At 41.7% G+C, this 19697-nt stretch overlaps 1 protein-coding gene across 2 annotated transcripts in view; it reads left to right on the top strand.

Moving 5' to 3' along the window:
* The window catches only part of pnpla7b (patatin-like phospholipase domain containing 7b), a 309370-nt gene that overhangs the window by 13986 nt on the left and 275687 nt on the right, over positions 1-19697 (top strand). For both annotated transcript variants that reach the window (XM_080212442.1, XM_080212443.1), the window contains 3 exons: positions 226-263; positions 2179-2253; positions 12558-12645. In XM_080212442.1, the coding sequence (XP_080068568.1) occupies positions 226-263; positions 2179-2253; positions 12558-12645 (201 nt within the window). The remainder of the gene's footprint in view (positions 1-225; positions 264-2178; positions 2254-12557; positions 12646-19697) is intronic.

Below are 19697 nucleotides of genomic sequence, written 5' to 3'. Positions count from 1 at the left end.
GGGATACATAGTCTTGGGCTTGATCCCCCGTGTCCCAGTTTCGACCAGAGCACTTTGACTTTGAAATATTAACAAGTAAATCTTTGCTAAAATCCTGACAAATGAAAGGGATAAATATATTTTCAAAACATACAGATTATACTAAGTTTGTACTGTACCATTCCTTTGGTTTACTGTCAGTGCCATGTAACTTTGCTTAATCAGTTTCTTGTTTGGTTTATCCAGATGTGTTGAAAGAACCGGATGGCTGTGTAGGCTCAGAGGTAATTCATCTGTTTTTCTACGCTTCTTCATCATATATCATAATTGCAGAGCCTATAGTATCTTTCTAAGCCTGAGAGCATGCACTTATCTGTTTGTGTATCCTGGGGGTATAATGACATTGCTGACTCCTACGTTGTAAATTAACTTTGCACATAGGTTTGACGTAAATATAACTAGGTGTGTTTTGAGAATTTTGTACAATGATGTATCTGCAAGAGAGTTCAAGTCTATTATAGTGGTGTGAACCCAAGCATTCATCTACTGGACTGTTTCTTTAAGGTGACTAGAGATCCTGGTTTTGCCAGGGTAGTGCTGATTTTTCACTAAATGTTCCAGTGTCCAGATAATTTCTTAAAAATAGTTTAAATGTCCTGGATTTGACCGTTTCCCTTTTTGTCAAATATAAGCTCAGTCTGGCAAAGAGAAAAGATTTGTGTGAAATTTCATTCTCCTTTGTGTAAACACCCATCATATTGCATTGTAAGCAGCAGACGTGTTAGCCCTCCACTCACTGCCCCCTTGATGTCTCTAAGGGAGTTGGCACTACCATTCTGGTGCTGAGGGCTCCATTGCCGATGACATAGGAATAGGGTTGTCAAATCTGGCTGGACATATTTTGGGTGATGTTGTCATATGAGCACCCACCTTTAGCTGCCCCTTCCCCAGGCTCTTGCCATTGGCCACCTATCATGTCAATCATCCCTGAGTCCAATCTTCCCACAGCTTTTCAATGTGCCAGGGGTTTGAGTTTTGAAAACCTGATCACGCTATCATTAAAGGTCAGTAGGAAGGAACTTCTTCACTCAAAAGGTGGTGAATCTCTGCCCGTTGAAGTGGTGGAGGCTACCTCGCTGAATATATTTAAGTCATGGGTAGATAGGTTTCTGATAGACAAGGGAATTAAGGATTATGGGGAGAAAGCGGGAAAGTGGAACTGATCCACTTCAGATCACCCATGATCTTGTTGAATGGTGGGGCAGGCTCGAAGGGCTAGATGGCCTACTCCTGCTCCTACGTCTTATGTTCTTATGAATATGAGAAGAGATACCCTAAGATTAGAAGAAGCAACTTCAACAGTCTTTTTTGGTAGCAACAGGTTCCCCTATGTTGGATTTTTCTACTGCGTGGGACTTGTGCTTGTGAATAAACTGTTGACTTTGACTTTCTAAATATGCAATTTCTCATTTTTAGAATTACTATGAATAGTGCTTATGATTGCTATCCTTCCACATTTGGTTATGCTTCAATGTGTGCCACTAAAGCAGAGAAACTGCCCACTTAATTACTTTTGAGAGAGTTGTTAGGCATAAGTTGATTGCTATATTTACCAACATAACACTCTACATTTTTATAAGTATTTAAATGGCTGTGAAGCATTTCTAGTTGCCCTGATAATATAAAAGGCACTATACAAATATATTAAAAACAGAAAGTGCTGGAAAATCTCAGCAGGACTGAGAAATAGTTAACATTTCGAGTCCAATAGAACTGTTAGGAACACAAATACATTTATTCATAGAATCCCTGGTGTAGGAGGAGGCCATTTGGCCCATTGAGCCTGCACTGATATCAATCCCACCCATACCCCATGTATTTACTCTGCTAATCTTTTGACATAAAAGGGCAATCTAGCATGGCCAATCCACCTCACCTGCACATCTTTGGAGTGTGGGAGATGTTGCCGACTTCATTTATTCCCAATGAACTGCCTTAAGTAGATGTTATCTGGGATCTACAGAGGAATGTGTAAATAAAGAAACCGCAAAAAAATTATTAGCGAGTTCAGTGAAAAATTCTACCAGTTATAGTCTGTTGGTGATAGAGTGCTTTCCTGATCAATCATTACAAAAAATTGAAATTAATAAAACACACTAAAATTATTTCTGAGTAAATATTTTTCACTTTGTGTCACAGGTTGGGATACCAATCAGTGGGGAACTACCTGCAATAGTACAACAGTTCATGGAGGAGAAAATTCAAACCACGATGGTATGTAAAAACTGCCTGTTACAATCCAGAAAGCCAACTGATGTAGATAGAATTGGAGCCGATCTTTACACTTTACAAGCATTTACTTAGAGATACAGATTATAACATGCATCTCCTTCCCCAACCACCACAGTTTGTCTGCTCCTATATATAGGAGCAACAAGTGGATCCCATGCTCAACACCTGCATATAGTTGGATAGCATTAATATACAAGTTAACAGATTCCTTTCTATCTCGTGAAATAATAATTAAAGTTTATATGCATAACCAACATTTCAAAATGAATTAAATCGAAGCGCTCAACATCTTGTTCAAAGCATTATATTCCAGGATGTCCCTCTTCGAGGACTGCTAATAATTTTTCAAACATGCATTACTTTTTGTAAAACAGTTGGACTAGTTGATAACTTGCATCCAGATTTCTCTCTTCTCCAGCAGTTGTTTCAACTTAGCGAGACTAATCCGTAAACTTTCCTCAGTGTACATAATCCCACAGTGAATAGATGTCTACATAACGTCCAATGGTTACATTCACTTCAACATGCCTAATGTACGGAGTCTCATTTAAAATATTTGCCAAATAGATTCCCATATTTGCTGTCTCCACAAGATGGAGTTTCAGCAGCCAGAGTACTTCCAACAATCATTTTTACTTTCTTAACTTCCCAGTCGAAAGTATAACAATTCCTGCTCTGATCCATCAGAAATATTATGAAACCAATTGCACTGGAATTGCCATCAGAAAGATTAGCATGTGAAACATCGCTAAAAATGAATGGGGAACTTAAATATATATATTTAAGGGAGGGAGTATAGAGGGGGTTCACCAGGCTGATACTGGAGATGAGGGGGTTGGACTATGAAGAGAGACTAAATAGACTAGATCTGTCCTCGTTGGAGTTTAGAAGGATGAGGGGGGATCTTATAGAGACGTATAAGATAATGAAAGGGATGGATAGAGTAGAGGTAGAGAGATTATTCCCGCTCAGAAAGGACAGCAGGACTAGAGGGGCGGTGGGGGGGTGGGGGGTGGGGTGCAGTTTAGATTGGAGTTGAGGAGGAACTTCTTCACACAAAGGGTGGTGAATCTCTGGAATTCTCTGCCCGTTTAAGTGGTGGAGGCTACCTCGCTAAATATATTTAAGTCACGGGTAGTTAGGTTTCTGATAGACAGGGGATTAAGGGTTATGGGGAGAAAGCGGGAAAGTGGAACTGATCCACTTCAGATCAGCCATGATCTTATTGAATGGCGGGGCAGGCTCGAAGGGCTAGATGGCCTACTCCTGCTCCTACTTCTTACGTTCTTTAGTTCTTATGTTTACCCAGGCTGATGTTTTAAAGTACTTGATTTGCCCTTAAGACATTCTCTACTTTATGATGTTTTACTGTAGCACTTAACGCCAATACATCAGAAGTAATATCTGATCCAGTGTGAGTGCACAACTGTATTAACTGACTAATCAAGCTTCAAATTGCTCTATCCCTTTGGAAGAAACAACTTTGTTAGTCCTGAATATGACTAATTGGGATGGAAGTAACACTCTCTGAATAGAATTGTTGATTTAGAGCTATTCCAGACCGAATTTGCTTGATATCTAAACCATTAGATTTAAAAAGCTACACAAGCCTAACTCCCAATTTTAAATTTTACTCCAATCTTTATTAATAATGCAGTTTTCAAATTCCTTAGCACCTCCCAGTGTGACATCGATATATGTCCCGAAGGTGCCAGAGAAGGTTCCTTTATGAAGCCCATAAAACATTGCAGGGACTGCTTTTAGCTGAACACAACCCATTTTCAGCTAAATGGATCTCTCAAAAATACAACACCCTGAAGGCATCACTAAGACTACAGACTTTTTTTTTAGTGTCTGTAGATTCTCTGTGGGCAGATGCAGAAAGACTTCTGTCTGAAAAGTATTGCCCTGCAGAAACGTGGCTAGTGTGTTGATTGTCCAACTCTCATGGATATGTTGCTAAAGAATAAAAAGATTTGTAAGTTTACTTTACCCATTGTGAGACAATTCACACCGCTATCTGAATCTCACAGTCACTCTGAAACTCCTCGCAACTAGCCCCTAGCCTCAGATTTTTTTGCCTGAAGTCCTATCTACACTAACTTTTCAGTGTATATTCACCAATGTAACAATGCTAATTGACCTTATTTCAGAATACATTTTAAATTCTCTCAAACTACCTAACTCCCTTTGTTTTGTCTCTTATTCGTTCATTCTCAAATTTATTGGCAGCCACCAAAACTTCACAGGCAAGAGAATGTCTACTGATTCTGTTGTGGGATTGTTCTAGGCCCTTTAATTGTCTAACCTATTCAAACTTTGCCCTCTTTTCACTTCCGTGTCTGTTGGAATTACTCTGCAAGATCTCACTCTTACACTGTCAGAGGTTCTCTCAGCAGTCATTTTTAGTCTCACTATCATTGTGCTTTCTTTCTTTCCACTTCCCTTGCCCTGTTCTGCCAGTTCAAGCCTCGCTTGTTGGCCATCATCATGAAAATTCAACCAACGTGTGAACTTGTCAGGAGGCTTTCCTGCACGTTGCACAATTGTTGTATCCCACTATTCAACTGACCCGCCTGGAATATATGTCACCCTGTGTTCCCACTCTGGGTAATTGACCTGTGACTCTATGTGTAACTGTGATAGCTCTGTCGTGTGTGTCCTGATCCAGCTGTTAATCTACTGCCTTTCAGAACTCTCATAACAAAGCACATGAACATAAAAGGATAGAATCCCTACAGTACAGAAGGGCCCATTGAGTCTGCACCGACAACAATCCCATCTAGGTCTTATACTCATAACCCCACTAATCCCTCTAACCTATGTATCTTGGGACACTAAGGGGCAATTTAGCACAGCCAATGCACCTAACCCGCACATCTTTGGAGTGTGGGAGGAAACTGGAGGAAACCCACGCAGATACGGGGGGAATGTGCACACTCCACACACTCACCCCAGTCAGGAATTGAACCCAGGCCCCTGGAGCTGTGATGCAGTAGTGCTAACCACTGTGCCACCGTGCTGATGCCCTATTTATTTCTATCACCTATACAGAGTCTGGATTTTATCATTAACTCCACTTGTTTGTGAGGAATGAACCCTAGCCATAATAGTTCCATTGCCATGTTTGATAAGTATTGTTTTACAATCACAACCATACCAGTGCCTTTTCATTCTCAATTACCCTCCCTTTGATAGAACTTAATCCAGGAAACCTGGTGCACTGTTTTAGATGGCCTTACATGATGCTGCAATAATCTCCACGTTTTCTCTCCGATCTTTCTTTAAAGCCTGCACGTAAGGCAGTGAAATTTGCAGGGATAAATGAAATGAATTGTAATACCTGAAACAAAAATGCAAAATGCAGGATAAGCTCAGCACACCTGGCAATTCATTATCCAGCATTTTCTGTTAGAATCCCAGATTTCCAGCATCCACAGTTTATGCTTTTTTAAATTGTAATTATCTCCTAGAGCAAGAAGATTGCCTTTGATTCTGAGAGACAATCTGGGATTTTGCCCACAGGCTAATTGATAGGGACTATATCCTCCAATTACTGAATTCTTTGCATGAACTACCCATGCCAGGTCTGTGTTGTTTTGGGTAAACACAGTGAGAAGTCTGATAACACCAGGTTAAAGTCCAACCAATTTATTTGATAGTAAACTCGCAAGCTTTCAGGGTTTGCCCCCTTTGTCAGGTGAATGGAGAGCTCTGGCCCCAGACAGAGCATATAACGGTACACACAGTTTACAGATTACTGATTAGAATGCGAATCTTTACAACGAACCTGCTATTCAAGTCTTAAGGATGCAGACAATGTGAGTGGAAAGAGCATTAGGCATAGGTTAAAGAGATGTGTGTTGTCTCCAGACAGGACAGTGAGTGAGGTTTTGCAAATCGTGAGGGAAATCATGTGGGAGACCAGGCAAGTCATGAGGGTTACAGATAGTGCTACATGAACCCAAGATCCCAGTTGAGGCCGTCTTCACGTGTGCAGAACTTGGCTATCAGTCTCTGCTCAGTGAGTCTGAGCTGTTGTGTGTCGTGAAGGCCACCTTGGAGAATGCTTACCCAAAGGTCAGAGGCCAAATGCCTGAGGGAATAGTCTTGCCTGGTGATTGTCGAACGATGTTTTGGGTATGCCAGATCTGTTGCCAGCTTGCAGTCTGGTTGATTGGTTAATATTTTATACAATTGATCATCATGATTTTCTTTTCACACAGTCAATTGCTGAGAAGACTTTCAGCTATAGTCCTCATGATCGTGATGTTTATATGTGCATATATGTCTCTGAACTGGTATATTCAACTCCATTATCAGTCAGAAATATCGCTGGTATCCCATTTTTGTTCCCAGCTGTTTCTCCATGTTGACCCTTATGTCCTTGCTACTGTCTGTATGATTGGAGAAAGACTAAATCTGATTGCCAGATCTATAAGATTTTTGCCTTTGAAGCTATCTTTACATCCGTGGAAACTACCTCATTAAAATCCATGCTAATGGAAAGCTTGCAATAGGACTTGGAGGTGCCCTTTTTCTTTTACAGATTTCATGTTTCTTGCTAATTTGGAGGGTTTTAGCTATGAGGAGAGATTGGGTAAACTAGGATTGTTCTCCCTGCAAAGACGGAGAATGAGGGGAGACCTAATAGAGGTGTATAAAATTGAGGGGTATGGATCGGGTGAACAGTGGGAAGCTTTTTCCTAGGTCGGAGGTGACAAACATGAGGGGTCACAGGTTCAAGGTGAGCGGGGTGAGGTTTAACTCATATCAGAGGGATGTTTTTTACACAGAGGGTGGTGGGGGCCTGGAATGCACTGCCAAGCAGGGTGGTGGGGGCGGACACACTGGCATCGTTTAAGACTTACCTGGATAGTCACATGAGCAGACTGGGAGTGGAGGGATACAAACGAATGGTCTAGTTGGACCAATGAGCGGCACAGGCTTGGAGGGCCGAAGGGTCTGTTTCCTGTGTTGTACTGTTCTTTGTTCTTTGATCTGTTTTGTACATTCTTCAATCACATCTGTCTTTTAGCTGGACTTATAACTTTTGTCAAATTGTGTACATAATAAGACTTTTTTTATTTTAATTCTTAGTACCTGATGTCACTATTGCATAATACTGATGAGAAGTATCAGGTTTTAAGGGGATCTGATTTCACAATTTGCATTTGTTTTGTCATTTTTCACAACTAGACAAGTATTTTAGTTTTCGGTTTGAAATTTGTTTCTTAGTTTCCAGCCTTCATCTCTTGGCAATTGTTTTCTGCTACTGTGTTATAACAGAAAGCTAGGTGGTGGAGGTTAGAACTCAAGATAACTAGTGGTGTGCCTCAGGGGTCAGTGCTGGGACCACAACTTCTCACAATGTACATTAACGATTTGGAGGAAGGAACTGAAGGCACTGTGGAAGTGGGGGTGTTGCAGAAGGATTTGGACAGGTTAGGAGAGTGGGCAAAGAAGTGGCAGATGGAATACAATGTGGAAAAGTGAGAGGTTATGCACTTTGGAAGGAGGCGTAGAGGCATAGACTATTTTCTAAATGAGGAAAATGCTTAGGAAATTAGAAACACAAAGAAATGCAAAGGGACTTGGGAGTTATTGTTCAAGGTTCTCTTAAGGTTAACGTGCAGGTTTGGTCGGCAGTTAGGAAGGCATTTGCAATGTTAACATTAATGCCAAGAAGACTAGGCAGGGTGACAGCTGCATTGAATCGAACAAGTCATCCACGTTCCTCCAAGCAATAAGCCCAGAATATGAAGCTGCCATTACGGTTGAATCCTGGGACATCCACAACATTTTATATCAATTTCAATTTAGAATTTATTATTTACTGTTGAGTTGTATCTCTCAAATGGAAAACACACAAAGGTTAGGTAAGCCAGTACACAGGTTGAATCACTGAACAACAATTGGGAGTCTTAAAATGTTAGGTTTCATCAAAATTACAATATATCCCGTGCAACCTCTGTATATTTCCATTTATATTGGGGCACTTATCAACATTCGTGATGGTTTTGAAAATTTTTGGGCATTTAATTAAGGACTTCGTTAAGGAGAATCATAGAATCTGTACAGTGCAGAAGGAGGCCATTTGGCCCATTGAGTCTGCACTAAGCACAATCCCACCCCAGGCCCTTTCCCTGTCACCCTATATTTTTACCCTGCTAATCCCTCTGAATCTAGAGTCAATTTAGCATGGCCGATCAACCTAACCTGCACATCTTTGGAGTGTGAGAGGAAATCAGTGCACCCAGAGGAAACCCACGCAGACATGGGGAGAATGTGCAAACTCCACATAGGCAGTCACCTGAGGCCAGAATTGAACCTGGTCCCTGTCATTGCAAGGCAGCAATGCTAACTACTATGCTGCCAGACTAGTTGAGAATTAACCTGCAGTCAGGCAGGGTAGAAAGTGTTTGGTCTGATAAAAGTTAAAATCTGGGGAAATGGTGAATGTTTGAGGATGATTTAAGTGTAGGGAATACTCAAGGTGGGGCTACATATTTGTGATGTCAGTAGACCTTGGATATTTAGACTAGGCTGATTATGAATAGCTTGATATATTTTGGAAAAAAGAATAATGAGAGGCAGTACAAACTAAGCTACAAATTTTAAACTGGGTGCAAGAGTGAAAAACCCTGTGAGTTTATGTACAATGTTTGAAGGTGGCAGGGCAAGGTGGAAAGTCTCTTTCAAAAAAAAAGTATATGGATCCCTGGACTTTATAGAAACGTAAAACAAGGAAATGACCTTTATTAAAGAACAGTTAAACCTCAGCTGGAGTATTGTGACCGTTTGAGTAATTCCAAGGCGGGAGAGAAAGTATGGAAATTTCCTGGAGTATTATCCGGGTTGATTATTCGTTACGTAGAGAAAATGGAGAAATTGGGGTTGCTCTAAAATAAGAGAAGGTCTGAGGGGGAAATTTAATGGAAATGTTCAAAATTATGAAAGGTTTTGATCGAGTAAGTAAGGAGAAACCGTTTCCACTTGCAGAAGATTTAAGATAATTGGCAAAAGAACTGGGAAAATGAGAGTATTCTTTATGCAGCGTGCTAGATTGTGTTGCTTGAAAGGGTAGTGGAAGGAGGGTCCAGTAGTAACCCTCAGTAGGGGAATAGGAGGTATATTTAAAAAGAAGAAAATTGTAAAACTATCTGCAAAGAGCAGGACAGTAGGGCTATCAAAAGGAAGACAGGTCAAAGTGACCATAGGCTTCTTGGAAAATGAATCTGGGGAGATAGTTTTGGGGAACAAGGAAATGGCAAAGGCTTTAGAGATATTTTGCATCACTCTTTATGGTGGAAGATACTTTGAACACCCCATTAAGACTAAAGAGTGTGGGGGAGGAATTAAGTACCATCACTCGAGGATTAGTGTTAGACAGATAAGTCCCCTGGCCCTGATGGTTTGCATCCTAAGATCCTAAAAGAAGGAGCTGCAGAAATGGTGGATGTATTCGTTGTAACTTTCCAAAAATCCTTGGATTCTGGAGAAGTAGACTGAAGGATTGAAAAACTACTAATATGGCACCCACATTCAAACAGGAAGGAAAAAAAATCAGGAAACTATAGGCCGATTAGCCTAACATCTGTTGTTGGAAAAATGTTGGAATCAACTGTTGAGGAAATGATAGCACATTTGGAAAATCAGAATCTAATCGAGCCGAGTCAGCACAGCTTCATGAAAGAGTCTGACTAATTTATTAGAGTTTTTTGAGGAAGTTTCAACCAAAGTGGATAGAAGGGATCCAGTATATGCATTGTATTTGGACCTCCAGAAGTTTGACAAGGTAGCTCACAAAAGATTAAGTCATCAGATAAGAGCCCATGGAGTTGGAGGTAGTATATTGGCGTGGATAGGGAATTGGCGAATAGGCAGGAAACATCGAGTGGGGATAAGGGTTTTTTTTTCCAAGTTGGTGACCTGTAACCAATGGGGCTCCACAGGGATCAGTGCTCGGACTGTAACTACTTGCAATATAAATGACTTGGAGGAAGGAAACAAATGTACTGTAGCCAAATTTATAGTCAACACAGAAATAGGTGGGATTTAGGCAAGAGAGATATAAACAGTTTACAAAGAGATATTGATGGGTTAAGTAAGTGGGCAAAAAGTTGGCAAATGGAGTATTATGTGGGAAAATGAGAAGTTCATTTTGGAAGAGAGAGCAAAAGAGTATTATTTAACTGGAGAAAAACTGCAGAAAGCCGCAACATGGTGCGGTAACATGGTATTTAGCACTGCTGCCTCACACTCCAGGGACCCAGGTTCTATTCCTGGCTTGGGTCACTGTCTGTGTGGAGCCTGCATGTTCTCCTCGTGTCTGCATGGGTTTCCTCCAGGTGCTCTGGTTTCCTCCCACAGTCGGAAAGACATGCCGGTTAGGTGCATTGGTCACGCTAAATTCTCCCTCAGAGCACCCGAACAGGTGCCGGAGTCAGCGCCTAGGGGATTTTCACAGCAACTTCATTGCAGGGTAATGTAAGCCTGCTTCTGACATTAGTAAACTTAAACACAAAGGGACTTGAGGGTACTTGTGCACGGAATACAGAAAGCTAACACACGTGCAGCAGGTAATCAGGAGGGCAAATGGAATGTTGGGCCTTATTTCAAGGGGTTGAAGCACAAGTAGGGAAGTCTTGCAACTGTACCACGTACTGGTGAGACCACATCTGGAGTACTGAGCAGTTTTGGTCCCCTTATTTAAGGAAAGATATTATTTCATTGGTGGCAGTTGAGAGAAGGTTCAGTAGGATGATCCCCTGTCTGGAGAGATTACTTTATGGGGGAAGGTTAAACAAGTTGAGACACTACTCATTGCAATTTAAAAGAATGAGAGGTAATCTCATTAAAACACATGGGATTCTTAAGGGGCTGGACAGGGTAAATGCTGAGAGGATGTTTGCCCTCAAGGGAGAATCTCGGACCAGAGGGCATAGCCTCAGAATAAAAGATGCCAATTTAAGACTGAGGAGGAGGAGGAATTTCTTCTCTCAGATGGCTGAGACTCTTTGGAGCTCCTTGCCACAGAGAGTTGTGGGGTACAGAGTTCTTGTGTATATTTAGGGCTGAGATAGATTAGGGTTGCAGGGAAAAGGCAGAAAAGTGGGCGTTAGGAATGTTGGACCAGCTGTGATACTATTGAGTGGTGGAACAGGCTTCAGAAGCCGAATGACTTATTTCTGTTCCTATTTCTTACGATCCTGTGGACTAATATGGACTCTACTTTATAGACACCTTTGGCATGATGAGTTAAGTGAGCCCTTCTATGGTTTGAGCATATCAGATACTCCAAAAGTTGTGTTTTCATTCTTCAAGTTTACTAATGAAAATGTCATGGTCCAATGGATAAAGGTACCTCACAGAATAGCGTCAAGTCATGCAGGCCTGAATGTTTTGTTTATAATCATTTTGTGCTGTATTTGCTAAACTTAGCTAGGGCTTAAGAAGGCTGAGGGGGGATCTTATAGAGACGTATAAGATAATGAAGGGGATGGATAGGGTAGAGGTAGAGAGATTCTTCCCGCTTAGAAAGGGTAGCAGGACTAGAGGGCGCAGCCTCAAGATAAGGAGGGGGGGACAGTTTAGAACGGAGTTGAGGAGGAACTTCTTCACTCAAAGGGTGGTGAATCTCTGGAATTCTCTGCCCGTTGAAGTGGTGGAGGCTACCTTGCTGAATATATTTAAGTCACCTGTAGATAGGTTTCTGATAGACAAGGGAATTAAGGGTTATGGGGAGAAAGCAGGAAAGTGGAACTGATCTGCTTCGCATCAGCCATGATCTTATTGAATGGCGGGGCAGGCTCGAAGGGCTAGATGGCCTACTCCTGCTCCTATTTCTTATGTTCTTGGATAGCGGGCTGCAATTGAACTGTGTTCCTGATTGCAGCAGTGGTGTACATGTTGCAAAGTGTGTGTGAGCACTGAGGCAAACAAGGCTGGACCGTCCTGTGTTGCGCCACACGATTGAATAGATTGCCTGTTCCAGGCTGACACAGACAGTGTCACTTGCGCAAGGCAGGCCTCACCCATGGAACCATCGTGCTCCCAGATGGAAAGCTGCGGTTGAGGGGAACAGTAAGTGGGGCCTAATTTTTGAGCTCTTGCTCTCTGAATGTGTGGGATCATGGAAGGAGCCTTCCAGTTCTATCTCCTATATTTGAAGGAGGGAGAGAATGGGCTGCCTGGGGAGGTGAACACTGGTTATGGAAAATGTTGATATTAATGTGAGGGCAAAGTGTCGTTTTTTAATTAAATGTTTTCCTTCATTTCTCCAGCTGACAGGAATGATGATTGGAGCTCTTGCTGCCATTCTTATCGTAGCAATCATTGTGTTTTTCATCTACAGAAGAGTGAAGCAGTCAAGTAAGTATATTCCAGACTATTGAGCTTAATTTAATGCACTGACGTCCACCCAGACTGCCACCCAGGTCCCATCTTTTAACCGCACTTCAGAAGTAAAATATCCCCAAATCAACACACAACTTTATCTTTTTAAATATCAGTGAACTTTTATTAATTTTCTTTCTTTCAGGACGCGATTGTGGAACAGCGCACTGTTTTTGCAGACAGATATACCATCTACCGTCATGTGACAGAGCACCAATAGTTAGACGATACGCATGCTTCACTCCATGTTAGGGGTTGTGAGCATACTCTGAGCTATGAACAGGAAATCCGCTATTGCGCAGACTAATAAAGAACAGTGAGAAAGCCCGCCATTATTGACTAGGCGTTGTTTCTCCTTTGTAGTAAATTATGGGTTGCCCCAAGTTTCCCTGTAAATGAATGTTCCACATTTTCTGACCCCTTTGTACCCTTGCTGGCTAAAGAAGAGAAAATAATTGGTATGGAGTCAGTTTCTTCCCTCCCACCCACCACCTCATTGTATTTCTGTCCATTCTAATTGATGCCAACTCTTTACAGGCTCAGTTGTGGGCCCCTAATCAGAATGCAGTTATTTTGAACTGATGGGTCAGTGTGCAGGTAAGGTGAGTTCTCCATAGTTATCTGCCTGCAGACAGAGCATTAAGGAAGGCTGAATGTCTTGTGCTGAAAATCGTCATCATAGTCTATATTTCTATTCTCCAATCAGAGCAGGAATTGGCCATCTGGCCCTTTGAGCCTGCTCCGCCACTCAGTAAGATCACAACAAGAATGGCTAATCCCCTATCTTAACACCTTACTCCCATACCCCAAGGATTTTGAATTGAAAAAGATTTAATTTCTGAGGATAAGGGAAGAATTGACTTGAACAGCTTGGTAAATCTTTGAGCCAACAATCGAATCATCCCAAAATTATAATAAGGTTATGAAACAAGCACACCCAATCTCCCCCATCACCCAGAAAAAAGGAGTGCTTCTGATATAACCTGAGAGCAGCTGAGGCCAGTATTGAACTTGATGAAGACCAAAAGTTACATTGAATGGCAAAATAAGATTAAAACAATAAGGTGAAAGAATAGATGTTGAATCCTTTATAAAATTCATGTGATGTGAATGACACTGACAAGGTCGGCATTTGTTGTCTATCCATTCTTGCCCTTGAGTGGTGGTGAACTGATATCATGAACTATTGCAGTCCATGTGGTGTAGTTGCACCCAGAGAGTCAGTAGAAAGGGAGTTCCAGATATTTGACCCAACAGTGAAGGAACAACGATGTACTTCATATGTTGGGATGATGAGTAGTTTGGAGGGGAGCTTGTAGGTGATGTTGTCCCTGCTGCTCTTGTCCTTCTAGGTGGTAGAGATCATGGGTTTGAAAAGTGCTGTTGAAGAAGTATTGACAAGTTTGCTGCAGTGCATGTTGTATATGGTACACTGCCACGGTTGTAAGATTGTTTACTGGAGGTTGAGATGGTGAAGCATTAACTGTTTGTAATAATCTATAACTGTAGACATTTCCAAGACACTGCCATCCATGGATGCTGTCTCTATGCTTGCTCCTTCTAAACTCCCCTACACACTGTCTACTATCTTGTAACTCTATATCATACAGTGCGTGGTACTGTTCTTCAATCTCACATTAACCTTTGTTCTGCTGTACACCACTCTACTATTGCTACCACTGTATTGGAGGGACTGAATGTTTTAGTTGGTGGACAGGGTGATGATAAGCAGACTGCTTTCTGCTGGTGTCAAGCTTGTTGAATTGTTGGAGCTGCACTCATCTATCACACTCCTGACTTGTGCCTTGTAGATGGTGGACAGACTTTGGAGAATCAGGGGGTGAGTAATTTGCCACAGAATTCCTAGCTCCTATAGTATTTATATGGCTGCTCAGTGGTAAAGGTCTCAAAGATGTTGAGCAGAATTTCCCTATCCTGCTCGTCACAAGAATTGTAGTGGGCAGACACGGACCATGCAAAGGTCTGTTGATCTTGGGTGGGATCTTCTGGCAAGCTTTGCTCGACAATCCTGCCCTTTGATGGTGGGGAATTCTACAGTGCCATCGATTGGGGATATGAGACTCTCTCTTGCTTGACGTCATCGTTGCTTGGGACTTGTGTGGCATGAATGGTGCTCACCACTTGTCAGCCCAAGACCAAATGTTGTCCCGGTCTTTCTGAATGTGAGCATGGATTGCTTTAGTATCTGAGGAGTTGCAATCATCGGTGAATGCCCTCACCCTGACCTTAGATGGAGGGAAGGTCACTGATGAAGTAGCTGAAGATAGTTGGGTCTAGGGCACTACCCTGAAGGTCTCCTACAGCAATGTTCTGGGGTTGAGATGATTGGAGTCCAACAACCACAATCATCTTTCTTTATGCTTGGAATGACTCAACCAGAGGAGAGTTCTCCCCTGATTCTCATTGACTTCAATTTTGCCAGGACCCCTTAATACCAAGTGGTGCCTTGATGTTAAGGGCAGTCATTCTCACCTTAGCTCTGGAATTCAGCTTTTTGTCCAGCTTAGGACAGAATCTGCAGAGGCCTGGAGCTGAGTGCCTCTAGTGGGACCCAAACTGAGTATAGAAGTAATACTGGAGGATTTTGTACATAAAACAGCTTACAGCAGGCATGTTTGTGCAAACACATTTTCCCTGCTAAAGATGATGCTAGTGCAACGTGGCAGTACTATTACAGCAGATATTGCATGGGGGAATGTTCATTTGTTCTGTGTGTTAACCTTTTGCCAGCTCGTCTTTGACCTGCAACTTTATCTAGAATTTGTTAGTATAAACTGTGGAGGGAATTAAAAGTGTTTGTGTGTGCAAAAGATAATTGAACATTAACAAGGTGTGTTATTTACTTAATGATTTATGTTTATTCTTGCGTTCAGTGCACCTTAACAAATTGCTTACAGTTGGGCTAGTGCAGCTACTTCTGACTGGAATAAATGGAACAGTTAAGAAGCTACAACTGGCAGCTTTGAAACAGAGTTAATGGAAATGGTTATTGCATTTTGGCTGATGTAAGCTTGCTTTGAATGTGGGCATTTGAAGTGATGGAGACTGCAGGTCAAAAAGAGTGGAAAAGACGTGGGTGGAACATTGAAAACAAAAATATGGATATGGTGGGAATATTGATGAATGCTTTGTTTGGCTTACACAGTTGGAGAAGGAAGGTAAGTATCAGAGATATGGGAAGACTAGAGATTAGTGAGAGTGGGAAGTTTGTAAGTATTAGTACAAATAGAAAATGTGAAATAAAGAAACTGGTTGGAATTGAAGTCAAGTTTCCTAATCTTTGGGCAGTTTCCATTCAAGGGTATTAAAAGAAATAAGATCAGTACTTTGGGAATTTATATCTTTCAAAGCTTATTGGATTTGGTGATGGAACCATAGGAAGAAAGCAAACATTAAAATGTAATTCAAGAAAAGAGACAAATCAGATATCTGCAGTGAGTTTAAAAGTAGAGAAATTGTTACTAATCAGTAACAAAAATTTGCATTTATATATATTTTTTAACATAACAAAATATCCTGTCACTTCACATGAGTGTGGAACCAAGCCATGTGAAGAGATATTAGGATGAGTGACCTTGGTTAAAGAGGTAGATTTTAAGGAGCATCTTAAAACAGGAGAGAGAGGTGGAGGTGCTTAGATAGGGGACACCAGAACTTAATGCTTAGGCAGCAGAAAGCGTGGCTGCCAACATTAGTGCAAAATAAGTGGGGGATGCATAAAGAAGCCAGTGTTAGAGAAACGTAGATAGCTGGAAGTTGTAGGGCTGAAGGATATCATCATGGAACCCTACAATGCAGATAAAGGCTCTTCGGCCCATTTGAGTTTGCATTGACCACAATCTCACCCAGGCCCTACCCCCATATCCCTACATATTTATTACCCACTAATCCCTCTAATCTACGCATCTGAGGACACTAAGGGGCAATTTAGCATGGCCAATCAACCTAACCCGCACATGTTTGGACTGTGGGAGGAAACTGGAGCACCCGGAGGAAACCCACACAGACACGAGGAGAATGTGCAAACTCCACACAGACGGTGACCCGAGCCGGGAATTGAACCCAGGTCCCTGGAGCTGTGAAGCAGCAGTGCTAACCCACTGTGCTACTGTGCCATCCCTACGTCATAGCGAAAGGGAGGGAGATGGCCGTAGAGGCATAATCAAGGCAGTGAATGAGTGAAACTGATTTGGATGAGCCAATAATAGTTTGCCATGGTCAACTTAGCGCAAGAATTCTCTGACAGTCAGTGCGATGGTGGACTTCCAGAACATTTTCGCTCTCATTCCATGCAAGCAATTTTTAATTAACATTCAGGCATGTAGAATTGAAAGCAACCTTGCAACAAGGAGTGTGTGTACTGGTTATGAAGTAGAGTTGGGATAAAAGGGCCAGCCTTTGGCTACTTAAATAACAAGTAGTGAGCTCCAGTGTTCTGAGCCACGGCTCCAGTTTTTAAATTTCCGCCTGTGGCTCTCTCTCTCTTTGTTTTTTTGTCTCTTAGTCTCTTACCTTTCAACCATCTTTCAACGTATGTCCAATTTATAATAAATTGAAGATATTTTAAAATTATAAAGTGTGTAGATTAAGATCATAAGATAGGAATGATGGCAGCTGCAATTCATTATTCCTTGGTTTGAACTGAATATGAAAAGAGAACTGCAATGTAAGTGGGGGAGGTGGGGAAATGGACACGACACATTTAAGTGTTCAATTTTGTAAGTCTTTTAAAGCTAGCTCATGGGTGCTAAAAGTGATAAAAATCTAAAGGGATTTCGCGCTTCATTATAAGAGTTTTGAATATAAAACCAAGAAATGCAGTTGTAAAGAGTATGTTCAGATCCCATTTGCAATATTGGGCCAATTATATGACTGCTAGTGACAGAATTTGCAACGTACACAGATTTGAAAGATGACTCCTATTGAGTTCACTTTGGGGCACTCTGGAAAAGGTACATGAACCAGCAATGACAATGGTTCCTAGGATTAGGGGTTGAACATTGATGAAAGACATTGGGTTGTATTACTTGAAGGGATTGATCTAACTGAGGAGTTTAAAATCATAGGGATGGATTCTAAATACAGGATTGAGGAAGGGAGGACAAAATTAGAGGTAAGCTAGTTAAAATAAACCCTTTATAAACTGCTGTAGAATTGTCATAATGTGGAACATATGCCATGGTAAGCTACAGGTACAAGCCCAACGGAAGTATTTAAAAGAGAGCTACATACTTTCAAAGTGAGGGCACCAAGGGACTTGGAGACAACTGAGCAGCAAACTGTGATCTCCTGTTTCTTTTTAAAGTTTGAGCTATAGAAAGTTAAGTTAAAGTTTATTTATTAGTCACAATTAAGGTTTAGATTATAAAGTTACTGTGAAATTCCCCTAGTTGCGGCACCTGTTTGGGTCAACGTACCTAACCAGCACATCCTTCAGAACGTTGGAGGAAACTGCAGCACCCGGAAGAAATCCACGCAAACGTGGGGAGAACTCTCAAACTTCGCACAGACAGTGACCCAAGCCAGGAATCGAACCTGGGCCCCTGGTGCTGTGAAGCAGCAGTGCTAACCACCGTGCTGCCCTATATTTTAAATATGACAATACTAACTTGTTAAGTTTCATACTTGTCCTCTGGACTGCAGTTCAGGATGACCGTTGTCAGGTGACTAGTTAAGGATAGAAGTGAAATGTTAGAAACAGAGACAGATTGTACCCTGAGAAGTAGACTGTATATTCAGAATGACTGTGTAGCTGTTTAAACATGAAGCTATCTAGAGATCAGCTACTTTTCAGAGAAGTTGCCATACTTTGTGGGCTTAGATTTTATATTTTCCTTCAATGGGAATGTTTCTGAAGCATTTTAATGAGAAATCCAAAAATATAAAAATAACCCCCAAAGCAGCTTTTAAAAATTCTGAATCCGATATCACTGACTTGAGCCCAGCCTTCTAGCTTACCCTGATTGAACATCTGAAAAGTTGCATTGTTATTTTTAAAAATGGTATGTGGGTATTACTGGAAAGTCCAGCGTTTATTGCCATCTCTAATCGTCCTGTTCCCAACCAGCCAGCTCTCCGTGAGTACTTTGGTCAAAATAAAGTGGGTCTGGAAACCAACTTCCACCTAGTGGCCTCCACTGAGGTTTCTAAAAATCATGAGAGTGCCTCTTTGCTTTGTGAGGTTTGTCTGTGGTACCCGTTTTTGGGTATCTTTGTTAAAAATAATTTACAGCATGTGGGTGTCACTGGTTGGGTCCAGCATTTATTGCCCTTCCCTATCTACCCTCTATTTCAGAGGGCATTTGAAAGTCAACCACATTGCTTTGAGTCTGAAGTCACATGCAGGCCAGACAGGATAAAGAGGGCAGATTTCCTTCCCTAAGTGATAGTAGTGAACCAAATGGGATTTTATGACCCTCCCCCAAATCAACAATGGTTTCATGGTCATCATTAGACCTCCAGATTTTGATTCAGATTTCACCATCTGTCATGGTGGGATTTGAACCCAGGTCTCCAGATCTTGCCCTGGGACACTAGTCCAGTGACAATACCACTATGCCACTGCCTCCCCAATCTGTAATCTTCAATAAACTGAGGAATTTGTCCTAGGACTCTTAAAAAATATAGTGCTGCCTGTGTACCTGTGGAAAATGAAATGGAGATGGTACCCACTGATTTAATGGTTAACTGACATGGTGCTTCTACACCCTGGGCCAAAGATTCAACATCAGGGTCTAAATACACAGAAACCCCACAGTACAGAAAGAGGCCCTTCGGCCCATCGAGTCAGCACCGACCACAATCCTACCCAGGCCCTCCCCCCAAACTGTACGTATTTTACCCACTAATCGTCTCTAACCTATGCATCTACGGTCAATTTAGCATGGCCAATCAACCTAACCTGCACATCTTTGGACTGTGGGAGGAAACTGGAGCACCCAGAGGAAACCCATGCAGACATGAGGAGAATGTGCAAACTCCACACAGACAGTGACCCAAGCCGGGAA

Source organism: Carcharhinus amblyrhynchos, chromosome 25, assembly GCF_965287045.1.
Source record: "Carcharhinus amblyrhynchos chromosome 25, sCarAmb.v2.hapA, whole genome shotgun sequence".
NCBI lineage: Eukaryota > Metazoa > Chordata > Chondrichthyes > Carcharhiniformes > Carcharhinidae > Carcharhinus > Carcharhinus amblyrhynchos.
The sequence above is the reverse complement of the archived record's forward strand: the minus strand, read 5'-3'. Positions and strand labels throughout refer to the sequence as shown.